Here is a 16,846-nt window from a genome sequence, read left to right as displayed (position 1 = left end):
CGGGATTTGCGAAAAGGGAGGATTTCACCTTAGGGTTACTAGGATCAAGATGAAGACAAAGACAAGATAGGATAGGATAGGATAGCATGTTTGTCAAATGCAAAGAATTACCTTTTTTGATATAGTCATGGTGATGTTTTCTCTTCCAGTTTTGTATACGTAGGTCGTCGGTTTTCTTTTGCCATTAGATGGTTATATGAGATGGAGATGTTTCGGTTGCTCTTGTTGCCATTAATCTTCTTGTCCGTTTTCTTCTTTCTTTCGCAATGGTTGATTGAGTCGCTTCTCTGATCTCCTCACCACTCGCATCTTTCAGTCTAGGATTGAACAGTCGAAGCGAATGGGTCCATGAGTTGATGGAGTGGGTTGTTGAAAAAGTCTTTCAAAAACGAGCAGGAAGTCGCATGTGCGTTATTGTGGACCTGAATCTGCATCGTAAAGTCCATGGAGCGTGCCAGGGTGTAGGATTTCAGTATCTCTGTACATTCTTTGATATTATGCAAAGCTAAGTCTGTCTGTCTATCTCCTCTTCAAAGCGATATGAACTTCTCGTTTCTCGATTGTTTCTCAAAGCAAGAATGATTGTGTCGTGACGGGGAGGGTATCTTTGGGGTTCAAACAGGCGGAAGCCGCGATATGGGCGCTTTGCGACCACGGTGGTACCACGGCAAGAGTCTGTTCAAGAGAATTGGATCCGATGCGCTGTCGACAAGAATGCATTTCAGAAGATCCGACACATCTCTGACGCTGATCCAGAATCGGACGGCACGCGCGTATGCCTTGATCATCCTTGCCATGTCCGTCCTGCTTCTCCGGAGCGACTTGCCAGGACCGAACCAGATAGGAGACGATTCTGAGAATTGAAGTACGAACAGTGTGTCATTGGAATGTATCGATCGAAGGTCGATGATGAGCTCGTCAACTCTGATGCGGATGTGTTTCATCATCTGAGATCCATTCATGAAATAAAACGGGCTCGAACATGTAGAGTTATTGAGCAGGTCCATGGTGTGGAGAAGATCCCTGATCGAGTAGATGGTGATGTAGAAGCAGTTGTTCTCGTAAACCATAGGGCGAAGTTCCTGACGGGCCAGACGGCAGACACGGAGTAGAGCTGGCAAGGGCTGTGGGACCTCGTCGACGATGAGTTCCTTCTGGGCTTTTGTATAAACTCTCATGTTGCGGGCGGTCATGTAGTAGATACGATCTTCTGGAAGAGTGTAGGCGTAAACAATGAGACGGATCTCTGGCGGAAGGTCGAGAAACCTGAATGTTGTTTCAGGCCAATAGAGCAGTTTAAGCTATATGCAAGGGTCAGATTTATTTGTAGCTCGGTGGATGACTTCCCATACCTTTCGATAAAGTCTGTGCACGAGCTGGCGGAAGGCTGTGAAGCAGACATACGTGATGAGAGCGAGGATAAGAACGATGGCCACGGCAATCCAGAAGTAGCCGAATGCGGACATACAGAGTATGAAGACCTCCGCAGGGGACAACATCCTCGCGAACTGACCGCTTGCATAGGAGGGAAATGGTGGAAGATTGCAAGGAGGAAACAAAAGTGGTGCGGTTAATCTTTGTCACACCTGCCTCTTGTGAGACAGAAGAATCACATGAAGGGGAAGAACGAGCGATGCCGCAAGCTTTGACGACGGTACCTTCCAAAATCAAAGCACTAAGCCCATGCTTGTTTACCGATGAAGATTTGGAAAGGGCAGTGACGACTGATCGCTCCAACATTTCTACATCTGTGGAATCACATCAGTAAATCTTGACTATGGAGTACTAAGGTCGATTGAGATCGCATGCTCCCTCTTTTGCGGTTATCAGACTCGATTATCTTCCAGTACCAGTGCTCGAGCCGGGGAATAAGAGTAAGAGATATTTGGAGTGCGCAGGATCACCGGGACGAAATGAGGCATCATGGCGGCAAAGGTCACAACGATCCAGAATGCCGTGCTCATCCCATCTTATGTTTGACAGCATGAAAGAACTGCACAGAGAAGAAAAGTGATTGACCGGAGTAAACAAATTCAGTGGGACTACGAGGTCGAAAGGCGGCCAGCGCTTAGCTGGTGGAACAGGAAACCTCTTGGTCTCACCACGAGAGTATGATAAAGAAGGGACATCTAGCTTCCACGATGGCCACAAGACATGGTCTAAGGAGGTTCAAGAGTCGTTCTGTTGTTCTCTAGTCATCTGCTGATCTGACTATCCGACATACCATATCATAGTGTACAACGGAGGGAACGGTTATACTGAGCTGTCCTCACTGCCTGAAGAACTTCCAGGGAGTCCAATCCAACAGCTTCTCCTTGAAACCATTCTCCTGGTGGAGCGACCACTCCTCGAAGACGGCGTCGATCATCTCACGTATCAGGCGACAATCAACGTTGCTGCCTTCTTTGTTCACCTTGGCCTTCTCGACCAGTTCATCCAGAGTCTTCTCAGTCTCCTCTTTACCCTTGTACATGTGTTGCAAGTACCCATATGTGTGATCAGTAACAACCACCCTCTTGTGCTCTCCGCGCAAACTGCTGACATGAGAATTGCAGGTGCTCTTGCCATACATGGCCATCCTAGCAGCGGGTCCAGAAACATCGACGAGCGCGCGAGTGTCTACCCTGAGGCGGAGATCGCGCATCATAGTGAACACGTCGACCTGATTGATTGAGTTGGGAGGCAAGAGTTGTTCAATCATTTTCAAAGCGCTGAACAGTTCCTTTGGCCTGTCGATGGTGATGACGAAGGTGCTGGAGCCGTAGAAAAGAGGTTGAAACTCCCGATGGACTTGGCGAGAAACGTACAGCAGAGCTGGGAATCTACTGCGGAAGACACCTTGCGTGGACGAATGAGTTTTCCACGTTGCCTCGGGTATGCCAGCCGTAAGATGGAACATGCGATCTTCAGGTAACAGGTACTCGTAGATCTTCAGGCGGAGCTCTGGTGGAAGGCGCATCAAAGGGAACGCCTTTGGACGATAAAGGAAGAAGTGTAGCTGATGACATATGAGTAGATGTCTTTGTGCTCTGGAGACTCGTAACTTACCTTTTCCCTGAGAAACTTGACGGTCCAATCGCTCAGCCAGCGATTCACAACATACCAAGAATACCCAAGTTGAACGAGTCCAACTACAAGGAGAACGAAGAAGGCAGAGAAAGCTACAACGAACGCGACCGTGGAGAGTAGACTGTGTGGATCCCAGGAGTCCAAGAGCCATTTCAGCACAGGATCGGTAATGAAGTAGATGATAGGGCGTAGGCACGTCTCGACCCAGTGCTCTCTGGCAATTTCATTGACGGTTTCGGGAGAGATGTAATTGTTGATGTCGTACCAAGCCATGGCTAGGTGGATGTCTTGGTTCCGAGAAGGTTGCGGCCAAGTGACAGAGTCGGTTCGTTTTGAAGGACCAGAGCGTGCCGTTTGTCGGGATTAGAAGCAGCGTTTGCTCGAAACCACTTCTTTCAAGAAAGCCAATTCGCAAACCACAATTCGAAGACAATGCAGCAAACTTATGCAAGCTTGCCAGTGAAATGTTTTTGCCATTCGTGCAGTCGTTGCTTTCAAGACTTCTGCACTGATCTCAAAAACATTGTGTATTCCTACAGCATGCGCGTGACAATGTTCTGTACACGGGGAGGCTAGAATTAAGGGGAAGAAGAGGCAGAGGTAGATGATGGAAGGTCTGGATGCAAGTAAAATTATTAACATGGAAATGCTAGAGGAAACAGATGATTAGTTGTTTAGATCCGTGATCGTCGCCTCACTTCAACCATGACATTTTCGTCGTCCTCGACCTCACCATCTACATCGATGGAAGTCATGTTTTCTTCATCCTGCTGCAGCGGCTGCTTGAGTTCAACCTGCTCTTCCTCAGTGGCAGTAAGATCAAGCTGACCACTAAGCAGCTTGCCAAAGTAAATAACTGCATCCAAGACCTCCTTGCCTGTAGGCACGATATGATCTCTAGGTAGCAAGAAACCATAGGTACCACGATCACGAAGCTTCACCTGGTATGTATACTTGACCTTGAGATCATGGTAGAACCAGTCGAGGAAACTGCCACCACCAGTCTCAAAGCGAGGAAAGACTTGACGGTCGCCGGTTGAGACGAGGCCGACATTGCCTTCGCATGCAGGAGCGGACTGGTAGTAGCGGCCACCAGACAGACGCATGACCTTCGATAGTCCGGCAGCGACTTCTTGCAGGTTCTCGAGATTGGGAGGGCTTTGGTCGCAGGTATACGAGTAGGGGTACAGAATCTGCTGGGAGTACGAGTGCAAGTCGAGCAGACCCACAAAGTCGACGTTGTTGTTATCGGTCTCGTTGCGTGCCCAGTCGGCCAGGCGCTTGGACTCTACGGCTTCAAAGGGAGCGGAGCCAGAGAAAGATTCACTGCAGGGATTTGATCTCGTGTTCGCGCCATCCCACTTGAAGGAGAAGCTGCGATCGAGATCAAGACCACGGCAGAAGCGCAACGAAGTTTGCTGACGGTTCTTGCGCCACAAACGATCGGTCTCCCAGGTGTAGGCGTAGCCGTCAGGGTTGATGGTAGGCACAAAGACCCAGTCGAATTCTTCCAGAAGAGTCGTGATAACATGGTTCTTTCCGTAGCCAGTGATGAGCGAGTACGCAATGTAATTGACGGTGCTAGTTGAGATCCACTCTCTAGCGTGCAGACCGCCGGTAATCAAAATTGTCTTACGGCGTGTGGGAGAGTCGTTGTTGGTCGGATGTACGCCAATGCGCATAGCAGGGATGTCGCGACCCTCATACGTGGTACCGATGTTGATGATACGGACGTGGGTGGTGAACAGAGAGGCCATCAGGCGCATCCATGGTTGAATGACGGATAGAGGTTGGTAATCGTTGAAAAAGATGTTCTCGGACGAGGAAGTACCGAGCTTGGGACCGAAAGCACTGTGGTGGGTAGGAGAGTTGGGTTGAAGCAGACGAGCCGAGCGGGAGGAAGGGTATGTGTCTGAGATGGCATGTTGTAATGAGAAGTCGTCCATGAGCAAGCTGTGAGCACGGTGTAGAGAGGAAGGAAGCAGGCCTAATAGCGAAGGTAGCAAGTCTCCCTGAAGCCTTATGTCAACCCAGTCGTCCGTGTACTCCCATAGGTCGAGGAAGAGAGTGTCGGCGGCATCGGCGAGGCTTGTGGCATCTTGGAAATTGCTGATGTTGAAGCGTACAACCACGTCGCCGCTGTGCTTGGGGTGTGGGAGAGCACTGATGGCAGGCTCAGGTCTTGATTGAACGGGCGGGCTCCAAATATTGCGAACGATAGCGTCGGTGACGGAACGCCATGCTGGGTGATGCGAAGGTTGCTGAGGCGGCGGCGGTGGTTGCGGGTATGAAGGGACGGCAAGGACAGTGGGAGCCAGCAACGTCGAGACGGCGACGAGCAGCAACGACGGAGCGCGCATGATTGAAAGTTGTATAGTAGGCACTAGGCAGCTACTTGTCGCAAGTCAAGGTAGCAAACCAAGAGAAGTCACAGCTTGGGCGGAGCCCCGGAGGCTGTGGAGAGGCAGGACCGAAGCACTTGGCAACATCCTTCGCGCCTTCCCTGTTACTGAAGTGGGACCTTTCCAAGCCTTGTGCGTGTTGCTGACGAGGCAGTCACGCAGAGTCCAGTTCTTGCTCTTCACCATCTTGAAAGACAATCACAATCTGAATTTACGATCCGCTTCCCTGCATCGTCTCCAGTCTGCGTGTCCCAAAATTGATATTCCTCCCACCGAGACACGCTCGTTTACCCCCGGACCCGCCATCTCCAATTTCCTGCACCCCTTCGATAGCCACAAAGCCGCAAAGATATTCTCGACTGCCAAATCGTCTTCCGACTTCGACACATGCACGCCTAGTACTTTCTCTCGCTGACGCGCCGCTCCATCGCCGTCAAATGACCATCCATTCATTGCGACTTGCCGGCCATGCCTCTTATGTCGCGCCGCCGAAGTACTCTGGACACTCTCTTGAACGACGTTCGTAGCAATACCCAGGATGGCGCTACTTCTCCCAACTCTGGCTATGCCACTCCTGCACCGAACACCAGCCGTCCTATGAGTGCCCAAGAGCCAATCTCCCCCATGGATGTGCTAAGTCTGGGCCCGCCATCTCCGCCTGTCCAGACAGCTACCCCCGCGACGGCTCGTTTCAGCATGCTGCGATGGAGGCATTTCTCCGACGGTCAGCTTTCAGCCAAAGCGAGGCTGCACGCTGATTCAGACAAGACTCCTCCGGTGCCTCAAGTCCCTCCTCAGCATCAATTGCAATGTACGTAATTCTGCTTACTGCTTCGCTACCCCTGCTCACTCCCACCAGCTCCTGTGCCAAACCCTCAGATCATCACCACCGCCCCAACCATGGACGAACACAATCACCCGACCAACCGTACGAGGAAAGCAAAGAGCCCTTTCAAGCGCCAGATCTCAAAGCTCAGCCCATCCAAACAACGTCGCGAGTCCACCGAAGATCACCGACCATGGCGGAGAGGCCGCTCCGTAGACATCGATCGTCTTGTGCCCGACCCTGTAGCACCTCCACCTTACGGCGACGAATCGAACTCGGCTCTGGCACTGCCGGTCACTCGCTTGTCTGACTCGTCAGGAGAACAACGCAGCTCTGGGGAACATGTTACCTATGCCACTACCACCACTACCCACACCATCTCCACTACCACCACCCTTTTCAAGCTGCCGCGTCGTAACAAGAAGAACAAATCGCTCTTCCCATTGCCCGTCAAACTCTCGCCTCCTTCCAACCCTCCTCCGGAACCAGAGACGAGCCGCGGCCCCGCCACGCCTCGACCTTCGACCAGCGCTATCTCGACTCATTCGAACATCGAATCGCCAGAGAGACAACGGCGACCACCTCCTCTCAGTGCTCTACAACGTCGTCATACGGAAGCTTCTCGTCCGCGTTTGTTTCTTTCTTCTTCACCAGCTCCGGCTCAACTTGCAAAGTCATCTATCACCGCTCTTGCTACTCATGGAGGAGCTCCGCTGTTCCGGAACGACTCGAGCAACTCCACTCACTCCAACAACTCTTCGCCGATACTCAATCCACCCCGTCGCTTTGGTCTGCGAGATAGGTCTTCCACTGTAAGCTCGTTCGGTCGCCGGTCTGAGGATCAAACTCCTCCTACGCCCCCTGTCCTTTCCAGCGCCAGAAACTCGACTTCAACCTCAGGTCGGACCAGTCTGGGTGGACTCCTTGGCTTCAATCGTTTCCGCCACAATTCGGACCTCCGAGACCGTGGATCCTCGCCCGGCTTCCATTCGAAGTCTAACTCATTGTCTCCTAGCGTACATGAGCCAGTGGTCATTCCGGATCGTGAGGAAGGTGATACTCCCGGCAAGTACTTGGAGCGGCTTCAGGCAGCTGTGTCGCGAAGCCTCATTGCAGGAATCCTGTCAAAATCATCCGATCCGTTCGCTCAAGCTGTTCTACGAAGTTATTGCCGCAAGTTCTCTTTCTTCGGAGAGCCCATCGATATGTCATTGCGCAAGTTTTTGCTCGAAGCTGAACTGCCAAAAGAGACTCAGCAGGTGGATCGCGTTGTTCAAGCCTTCGCTGACAGATATCATGAGTGCAATCCTGGCATTTTCATGTCGCCCGATCAAGCCTACATCATAGCCTTTTCTTTAATGATGCTACATACTGATGCCTTCAACAAGAACAACAAGCGAAAGATGCAAAAGCATGACTACATCAAGAACACGAGTGGTCAGAATGTTTCCGACGACGTGCTGGGGTGCTTTTACGACAATATCTGCTACACGCCTTTCATCCACTTTGAGGAAGAAGTAGACATTAACGGAGAACGCCTTCTCACTTTCAAGCCGAAGAAGAGCAAACTCAGAGGCAGCATACCTGAACCCGGAAGAAAGAACAGCGGACCGATCGATCCCTATGCCCTGATCTGCGACGGCAAGCTGGACACTTTGCGCCCATCGATCAAGGACTCGATCACTATGGAAGACCCTTATAGCTATCTGGGCACTGCAAACTTCTTCGACATGAAAAAGCTGCAGAAAGCTTTTGTGAACACAGCTGTCCTTCAGATCATCTCCGCTCGCTCTAGACCTGCAGCTTTTGAGTCACAAGCCACACGCGACAACCCCAGCGAGTCTGCTATAGGATTGGTAGATCTCAAAGTGACGAAAGTTGGTGTCTTGTGGCGAAAGTCCACCAAGCGCAAGAAGACTCGCTCTCCCTGGCAAGAGTGGGGTGCCATCTTGACAGGATCTCAACTCTACCTTTTCAAGAACGTCACTTGGGTCAAGGGCTTGATGTCCCAGTACCACACTCATGTCAAGCAAGAAGGTACCAATACACCTGTTGTCTTCAAACCGCCGATCCAAGACTTCAAACCAGATGCGCTCATTAAGACCGACGATGCTGTCGCCTTGCTCGATCGCAGTTACTTGAAACACAAGGATGCCTTTACTCTTGTTCGTCATGGCGGCCAAGAAGAGGTCCTCCTCGCCGAGAATGAAGCAGAGGTCAACGACTGGATTGCGTTGATCAACTATGCTGCAGCTTTCAGGTCTGCCGGCGTAAGGATCCGTGGCTTTATTGGAGGAACAGATAACGACGTCACAATCAACAGCCGTGGCAGACTTAACTCGACAGCATCCGTTGATTCGTCAATCAACACATCCATCGGCTCGGCCCTCAATTCAACGATAACACACGATGGACAAGTTACTGTGGAAAAGAGAGATTTCACTCCACATCTGGTCAGACAGGTGCTGGCTGCTCGACGACAAATCATGCTTCAGACTATAGTAGAGTCAGAAAGAGAGGTCACCGATGCAATCAGAAGTCTGGAGAACATGATGAGAAACGCCCGTCACCTTCTGATCCTCGCTCCCATACAGCCAAAGACGCGAGAAGACGTGTGTCACGCCACAGCTCGAATGGACGCCATGTTGAAATGGGTCAGACGTGACATCTGGCGGACCAAGTGTCATAGGGATATCTTGTCGCTCGATCTGCAAGAGGATGGAGACATGTTCGACACCAAGCTCTCGACCCCGATACCAAATGTTCGCAAGACTAGCGGCCTTCAGAAGACAATCTCAAAGACAAACTCTCATGTCAGCCAGCAGACGAGTCCTCAGTCACCAACGCATTCGCCACGGGTGAACGGTGATGGCCAGAACGAGGGTCTGTTCAATAGGGATGTCTTCAAAACACCACCAGAGCACGCACTCAGGTTCGGCGACGCATGGCAACTACCAAGTCCTCTTGATCTCAATAGTCCGCAACAACTACGTCGGCCATCCGCTGCGAGTAACGCGCAATCTGTCATCAGAAAGCATAGTCTTGCTGGCATGTCCGTCTCGTCTAGTGTGCAGGATGGAGACAGGCATCTCTCCTCTGCTGCTTCTGACGCTCCTTTCAGACACGGTCACCTGACGCCTACTCACAGTTATGAGGGTCGCGATCATGAGGCAGCTCTCCTTGCACGCGATCCTTTAGCTCCAACAACAACCACTACCACCAACACCTCCACTGTCATGTCTGAAGCTTCAGCCGCGACGCCGGAGAGTGCGTCCAAGATCAAGAGTGGTAGGCGTAGTCTGCACCGCACATTGCGTGATGGCCGTCATGATCCATCTTCCTCGCAACGCCACAAGAGAGGCAAGGAAAGCGCCAGCACTATACGTTCGGATGGAAGTCGTGTCGATGACTTAGTTGAGGCTACTCCCGGGCTAGAGAGAAAGGCGGCAAGGTTCATGGTGCATGGCAAGCAAGCCTCAGTCGTCACCTTTGGTGCAGACTGGGCAGAAGAGAAAATGCGCCGTGAACTTGCCCGCAAACACTCTGCGTCCACAGAGGCAAGTACTGAGGAGAGCGGACCAGATGCCAATCTTCAATATCATGTGGCACAAGCGTTGTCCTCTGGCAACGGCTCTCATGCTACCAGCCCGGATGGCCCGCCAAAGATGAATGTTCGCATTCCTATCTTACACGAATGGCAAGCTGATCCTGTGGACAAAACGCCAACTGCTGCAGGCGATAGACATTTGCCTGATCCATTCAACCTCCAACACGAGCTGACAACGCCGACACTCATGTCTAGCGACGATGATTTGGACTCTTACTTCGACGCAAACAGTCCACGCTCAGATACGGTACGAGCTGGTTCACGTAAATTCTCCGATGCCCAGGGTCTCGAGGATGCGTTGAGCTCCCATGCAAGGGAAGGCATGCTTCCTGAAGACCTCCCACTTCCATCATCGCCTCCTATGGCCATCGAGCATGAGAATCATGACGACAATACCATCCCGTTTTCTCGGTACATTGAGGATGAAAAGTTGCGGGAGCTCACTTCAGCAACAAATTAGCAATGAACGCAGGCGTCATTGCTTGTTGATTGCAAGTTGCAATTAACAGAAAAGTCCTCTGTTCTCATACTTTCTGGTTCTTTGTTTTGTTGTTTTTCCTTTCTAGCACTCAATCGCACGATTCCCCCTCCTTAGGCATTGCATTTATTCTTTTTTCGACCCAGACAGTCTGGCAGAGCGGTTCTTGTAAAGGAGTATGGTTTATTTCACGTGGCTTTTGCGATGGCGACTCTGGGTACAAACTTTGATCAGCTTCAAGGGCCTTTCTAGCTCCGAGACGTGATGCTGCGTGGAAACACATCCTATTGACTATGCGAAAATGACATACCGCATTTTTCCACACATGCATCTTGATGAATATCCCATGCTGGTTTCCTAATTTGTCCAATGCTAACAATGTCTGTCAACTCGACTCTCCCACTGTAGCGATATGAGTAGACCTGTACTCTACCGCCTTATCTTGTGAAGGATCATAAGCGATGTCCACCTGCCTACCTGGTCAAGCCCCATGTCTTGACGCGGGCTCCAATCAACGATCTCGCTCATAGTTGTGTTATATCCTATTGACTGTGTTACGTCTGTACTGAGCGCTCAAGCAACGCGTGACTTTGAATTGCCTTTTGCTTTCGATGATGAATCCTGATCCGCGCAAGCACAAAAGATCGATTTCACGACCGTCTCACGTATTTCGTAAAGCCTATCCTCTGAGTTTGGTCGCAAACGAGCGTATTCGTAGCTCGTAAAGAGCATCTCCACAATAGGATAGGGCAGATAGCCTAAAAGTGAGCCGTTCACAAAAGGGTCGGCCGAAGAGCAGCGAAGCGAGGGTGTTGTGCTGTCTATACGAGGTTATGCCCGCAAGTACGAGGGTGGACTCGTACGAAAGACGATTTATGCACCATGACCCTGTGAGATCGGTGTTTACTCTAGGCCGGCGGCGTGGTGATGTGCATGCTCGGAAGATGGAGATCCCGGCGAATCCTCCTGACAGCAGGACTCGGTTATCGAAACCCGCCCCTTTTGGGCCCCTGCTGGACATGAAATACACTGCGGAAAAGATAGTGACACGACGCAACAATTTAATTGCACATAGCAGGAGTCGAATGCAAAGACTGTCTCTACAGAGATATAGAAAGCCTCTTCTATGCTATCTATCGCTTGGAAGATTTCAGATTGTGCATTGCAATGTTTAAAGGGGAGGGCAAGTACGACTGTGGGTCTTAGTACCGCAACTCCAAGCGGAGGAATATACACAATCAAAGGGCGAGGCAACACTATTATGGAGATCAGTTATTAGGGTCCCCAAGCTCCTTTTCTGAAACCGATTTCCTCTCCTCGATCTCGCCTCGAGTTCTTTATAATCGTGTCTTGATCTTCTCTCTTTTCGACACACTCTTTCGTGACGCCTCTTAATTCCGTACCGTCAACAAAATTTCCCCTCAGGCTACTGGAATCTCGTCCGCCCCCACACGACTCGGACGAACTTCTTCCCCGCTATCGAACCAGCCCAGGGCGGCTATAGCCCTTTCCACTACAGATCATGGATCCTGTGAATGATAGACACCATGGCTCAGACATATCGAGTAGTGGCGACACGGTGAACGTGGAAGTCACCAACTACGAAAAGACACAATTAGGCCAAGCACCGCTACCAGCAGCACCCGCACCCACACCCGCCGCACCCATCACCGAGAAAGGATACAAGAGCAAGGAAGACAAGAATGACAGCAGCAGTGATGGTGAGGGCGAAGACCCCTTTGGTCACTTGCCGGAACATGAAAAGTCGATTTTGAAGCGCCAATTGGACATTCCTGTGGTCAAGGTCACTTATGTGATGTTGTATCGCTATTCTACACTTAACGATAAGCTGATCATGGCTTTGAGCGCTTTCTCTGCTATTGTTGGAGGTGCTTTGCTGCCTCTTATGACCGTCGTCTTTGGCGGTCTCACGACCACCTTCAACCAATTCTTCCTGGAACAGATTACCAAGGAACACTTCAATCACGAACTGAACAGGTTCAGTCTGTACTTCCTTTATCTTGCCATTGGCGAGTATGTTTTTGTGTACATCGCCACTGCTGGGTTTCTCTATACTGGCGAACATATCTCCGGCAAGATTCGTGAGAACTTCTTAAAAGCGATTCTTCGCCAGAACATTGCTTTCTTCGATCAACTCGGTGCTGGAGAGATCACAACGCGCATCACATCCGACACCAATCTCGTCCAGGACGGTATTTCCGAGAAGGTTGGACTTACACTGACAGCTTTGGCAACCTTCGTCACTGCCTTCATTGTGTCATTCATCAAGGACGCTAGACTCACTGGAATCCTGCTGTCAACCGTGTTCGCCATTGTCTTTACCATGGGTGGCATGAGTGGATTTATTGTCAAGTTCAACAAGGCATCCCTGTCCTCCTACGCCGAAGGCGGTACCGTGGCTGAAGAGGTCATCAGTTCCATCCGAAACGCAAAAGCATTTAACACCGAGAGAAAGCTTGTTGCTCAATACGATGCTCATCTTGCCGTGGCTGAAAAGTGGGGTTTCAAAATGAAGGCAGTAACTGGTTCGATGATCGGTTTTCTGATGTGTTACGTCTACTTGAACTATTCTTTGGCCTTCTGGATGGGTTCGCGATACCTCGTTGGTGGTCGTCTGAAGGTCGGAGATGTGCTGACAATCATCTTGAGCATTATGATTGGTGCTTTTGCCCTCGGAAATGTCGCTCCCAATATCCAGGCCTTTACAACTAGTGTCGCAGCCGCAGCCAAAATTTTCGCAACCATTGACCGCGCATCCCCTCTGGACCCTGCCTCCTCAACAGGCGAGACACTCAAGAGTGTCGAAGGCCATATCGAGCTGCGCAACATCCGTCACATCTACCCCTCTCGCCCGGAAGTCACAGTCATGGAAGATGTTAGTCTCCGTATTCCTGCTGGAAAGACAACTGCCTTGGTTGGTGAGTCAGGCTCTGGTAAGAGTACCATTGTCGGTCTTGTCGAACGTTTCTACGACCCAGTTGGCGGAAATGTCTACCTCGATGGTCAGGACATATCTACTTTGAACTTGCGCTGGCTCCGTCGCCAGATCTCTCTTGTCAGCCAGGAACCTACTCTGTTTGCTACTACCATCTTTGGCAACATCCGTCATGGTTTGATTGGTACAGTCCATGAAAACGAGTCTGAGGAGAGAATCCGCGAACTGGTCGAGAATGCTGCCAAGTTTGCAAACGCTCACGACTTTATCACCGGTCTACCTGAAGGCTACCAGACCAATGTTGGTGAACGCGGTTTCCTGCTTTCTGGTGGTCAGAAACAGCGAATTGCTATTGCTAGAGCCATGGTCAGCGATCCTAAAATTCTTCTTCTCGACGAAGCTACTTCTGCTTTGGACACCAAGTCCGAGGGTGTCGTACAAGCCGCTCTGGACAAGGCAGCTTTGGGCCGAACGACCATTGTTATTGCCCACAGACTCTCCACTATCAAGGGTGCCGACAACATCGTCGTCATGTCCCGTGGCCGTATTGTCGAGCAGGGTACTCATGATGTCTTGATCGAACAACGAGGTGCTTACTACAACTTGGTCGAAGCTCAGCGCATTGCTGCCGAGACTGAGAATAAGGATCTTGAAGAAATCGCCATCTTTGACGAAAAGGATCAGAACCTCACTCGTGTTGCCACTCAAGGCGAGGATTTCGAAAATGACCCCAACGATCTTAAGCTTGGCCGTACCCAGACAAGCAAGTCGAAGTCCAGTATTGCGCTCCAGAACAGGAAGACCGAAGTTGAGAACCGCTATTCTCTATGGACTTTGATCAAGCTAGTTGGCAGCTTTAACAAACAGGAATGGCTCTATATGACTATTGGTATCATTTGCTCTGTCATAACTGGTGGCGGAAACCCAACACAGGCCGTCTTCTTCGCCAAAGCTGTTACCGCTCTTTCCCTGGATACAAGGGTCCCTGCCAATCGCGTTACAATCCGCCACGAGGCAAACTTCTGGTCCTGGATGTACTTCATGCTTGCCATGGTGCAATTTCTGGCATTCATTATTCAAGGATATGTATTTGCTATCTGCTCTGAGCGACTGGTCCATCGAGCCCGTGCGCAGGCTTTCAGAACGATGCTGCGTCAGGACATTGCTTTCTTCGACAAAGAAGAGAACACCGCTGGTGCTTTGACCTCCTTCCTGTCAACCGAGACCACTCATCTCGCTGGCATGTCTGGTGTGACCCTGGGCACGCTTCTTTCCGTCATCGTAACTCTCATCGCCGCCTTCGCTGTTTCGTTGGGCGTTGGCTGGAAGCTCAGTCTCGTCTGTATCTCGACCGTACCTATCCTGCTTGCATGTGGCTTCCTGCGCTTCTGGATGTTGGCTCGCTTCCAGGCCAAGGCTAAAAAGGCTTACGAGAAGTCTGCCAGTTATGCCTGCGAAGCTACTTCCGCCATCCGCACCGTTGCTTCATTGACAAGAGAGGACGATGTTCACATCCACTACCACGATCAACTTGTAGATCAGGGTCGCAAGTCGCTTGTCTCTATCTTGCGCTCCTCGAGTCTCTACGCTGCCTCTCAATCTCTCATCTTCTGTTGCACTGCTCTTGGATTCTGGTATGGAGGACGCCTGATCTCCGCTGGCGAGTACAACATGTTCCAATTCTTCCTTTGTTTCAGTGCAGTCATCTTCGGCGCCCAGTCAGCAGGTACCATCTTCTCTTTCGCTCCCGACATGGGAAAGGCAAAACAGGCCGCGGCCGAGCTCAAGCAGCTGTTTGATCGCCAACCTGAGATTGACAGTTGGAGCGAAGACGGCGAGAAGCTTACCAACGTGGAAGGTCACATCGAATTTAGAGACGTGCACTTCCGTTACCCTACCCGCCCTGAGCAGCCTGTTCTCAGAGGACTTAACTTGACTGTCAAGCCCGGTCAATACGTCGCTCTGGTCGGTGCCAGTGGCTGTGGCAAGTCGACTACTATCCAACTTCTGGAGCGCTTCTACGATCCTCTTGCTGGTGGTGTCTACATCGATGGCAAGGAAATCTCGAGCCTCAATGTCAACAATTACCGCTCATGGATTGCACTGGTCTCTCAAGAACCTACTCTTTATCAGGGTACTGTCAAAGAGAACATCCTCCTCGGTGCCGACAGAGAGGACGTTCCCCAAGAAGCTATCGAGCAAGCCTGCAAAGACGCCAATATCTACGACTTCATCATGTCACTGCCGGATGCTTTCGACACTATCGTCGGTAGCAAGGGTAGCATGTTGTCAGGTGGTCAAAAGCAGCGTATTGCCATCGCCAGAGCGCTACTCCGTGATCCCAAAATTCTCCTCCTCGATGAGGCCACCTCAGCTCTCGACAGTGAATCTGAGAAGGTTGTCCAAGCAGCACTCGACAAGGCCGCTAAGGGTCGCACCACTATCGCCGTCGCACATCGTCTATCTACCATTCAACGCGCCGACATGATCTACGTCTTCGATGCCGGTAAGGTCGTCGAGGCCGGCACACACGCAGAGCTTCTCCACCTCAGAGGCCGTTACTTCGAGCTGGTCAACCTGCAGAGTTTGGGCAAAGCACAGTAAACACGACGCTCCCACACCCAACGGTTTTCATTTTCACTTCACATTTTCGTTCTGGCTGCAACGCCTGTTTGTCCACAGTGTATATAGACTGCTCGTGGCAACCATTTTTGTTCTTGGATACCCATTTTAAATTAGACCCTTTCATTTGACGGAGGACGGACATATGTATGCATAAAAGCTATTTTTTTCACAACTCTCAATACAGCTTTCTTCATCTCACTACGTCCGTATATAACGTTCGTCAAACAAGCTAATGAAGTGATGAACACCGCTGAGCTGAAGAAGTGTACGGGTACGAAAGTGGAAAGGGGAAAGGCTACCAAGCGCACCAGGTTCCTCCACAGGGCGCGTACTGACTGTTTTCCAAGTTCCAGATGCCGCAATGAGTTCAGCTATGAGATTGCATGAAGGTCTTGGGGTCCAGGAAAGCGTCTACTGAGAGTCCAACTTTCGAGGCCTCTCCTTGAACAATCTCTGAATCGGTAACATCCTTGTGCATTTTTATAGCTAGTAATATTCGTCTTAGTCAAGATACGAAAGACACCCACCGAAAAAGAAGTCATTCACGCTCAACATCGTCTCTCTCTAAAGGGACAGAGCATGCGAGTCAAGTCTAGTGAACCGTTGACGACAATCTGAATCCTTCTACCCGGTAATTCACGGTCTGTTGGTCTGGTCAGGTCGATCTGACTTGCCGGCCAGCTGAAGACCCTACAAAGCCGTTGCATACCCACAGTGGTGGCTCATTATCTATTCCTGTTCGGGTCTTTGCAGGGAGAATATACGCTGTACGCGAGGGCCAATATTGTCGGTGGTGATTGTTTGGGAATAGGGGTGGCGTTTTAATGTTTTTTTGTCAAAAAAACTGACGATACAAAACAACATGTTTAATACGTTGTTTTGA

General features: G+C 50.7%; 6 protein-coding genes across 6 annotated transcripts; 2 read left to right on the top strand and 4 right to left on the bottom strand.

Annotated features, from left to right (window-relative positions):
- Positions 1-594: 594 nt before the first annotated feature.
- Positions 595-1,188, bottom strand: M438DRAFT_341028 (uncharacterized protein). Its single transcript, XM_029904409.1, has one exon. The coding sequence runs from the start codon at positions 1,176-1,178 to the stop codon at positions 615-617; it is 564 nt and encodes a 187-aa protein (XP_029765419.1). The 5' UTR covers positions 1,179-1,188; the 3' UTR covers positions 595-614.
- A 101-nt stretch (positions 1,189-1,289) lies between these two features.
- Positions 1,290-2,005, bottom strand: M438DRAFT_3094 (uncharacterized protein). The gene has a single exon (XM_029902377.1). The coding sequence runs from the start codon at positions 1,738-1,740 to the stop codon at positions 1,321-1,323; it is 420 nt and encodes a 139-aa protein (XP_029765418.1). The 5' UTR covers positions 1,741-2,005; the 3' UTR covers positions 1,290-1,320.
- A 264-nt stretch (positions 2,006-2,269) lies between these two features.
- Positions 2,270-3,342, bottom strand: M438DRAFT_330245 (uncharacterized protein; the record flags this gene model as incomplete). The annotated part of the gene is made up of 2 exons (XM_029903292.1): positions 2,270-2,998; positions 3,049-3,342. The coding sequence occupies 2 exons, from the start codon at positions 3,340-3,342 to the stop codon at positions 2,270-2,272; spliced, it is 1,023 nt and encodes a 340-aa protein (XP_029765417.1).
- Positions 3,343-3,890: 548 nt separating this feature from the next.
- On the bottom strand, positions 3,891-5,309 carry M438DRAFT_259800 (uncharacterized protein; the record flags this gene model as incomplete). Its single annotated transcript, XM_029899758.1, has 1 exon — positions 3,891-5,309. A coding segment is annotated over one exon (1,419 nt), but the record flags the coding sequence as incomplete, so codon positions are not given.
- Positions 5,310-5,609: 300 nt separating this feature from the next.
- Positions 5,610-10,769, top strand: M438DRAFT_286396 (uncharacterized protein). Its single transcript, XM_029901587.1, has 2 exons — positions 5,610-6,282; positions 6,331-10,769. The coding sequence occupies exons 1-2, from the start codon at positions 5,940-5,942 to the stop codon at positions 10,362-10,364; spliced, it is 4,377 nt and encodes a 1,458-aa protein (XP_029765415.1). The 5' UTR covers positions 5,610-5,939; the 3' UTR covers positions 10,365-10,769.
- A 928-nt stretch (positions 10,770-11,697) lies between these two features.
- M438DRAFT_341025 (multidrug resistance protein) lies at positions 11,698-16,114 on the top strand. Its single transcript, XM_029904408.1, has one exon. The coding sequence runs from the start codon at positions 11,905-11,907 to the stop codon at positions 15,940-15,942; it is 4,038 nt and encodes a 1,345-aa protein (XP_029765414.1). The 5' UTR covers positions 11,698-11,904; the 3' UTR covers positions 15,943-16,114.
- Positions 16,115-16,846: the final 732 nt, after the last annotated feature.

Source organism: Aureobasidium pullulans (genome assembly GCF_000721785.1).
Source record: "Aureobasidium pullulans EXF-150 unplaced genomic scaffold scaffold_1, whole genome shotgun sequence".
Lineage (NCBI taxonomy): Eukaryota > Fungi > Ascomycota > Dothideomycetes > Dothideales > Saccotheciaceae > Aureobasidium > Aureobasidium pullulans.
This window is presented reverse-complemented; position numbering and strand designations above follow the sequence as displayed.

What these genes read in the sequence shown, in the direction of transcription:
- M438DRAFT_341028 (XM_029904409.1), bottom strand. Translation starts at nt 1,178, where the DNA reads ATGAGAGTTTATACAAAAGCCCAGAAGGAACTCATCGTCGACGAGGTC.
- M438DRAFT_3094 (XM_029902377.1), bottom strand. Translation starts at nt 1,740, where the DNA reads ATGTTGGAGCGATCAGTCGTCACTGCCCTTTCCAAATCTTCATCGGTA.
- M438DRAFT_286396 (XM_029901587.1), top strand. Translation starts at nt 5,940, where the DNA reads ATGCCTCTTATGTCGCGCCGCCGAAGTACTCTGGACACTCTCTTGAAC. An exon ending in TCCTCAGCATCAATTGCAAT is followed by an intron (nt 6,283 to 6,330) that starts GTACGTAATTCT and finishes CACTCCCACCAG; the next exon opens with CTCCTGTGCCAAACCCTCAG.
- M438DRAFT_341025 (XM_029904408.1), top strand. Translation starts at nt 11,905, where the DNA reads ATGGATCCTGTGAATGATAGACACCATGGCTCAGACATATCGAGTAGT.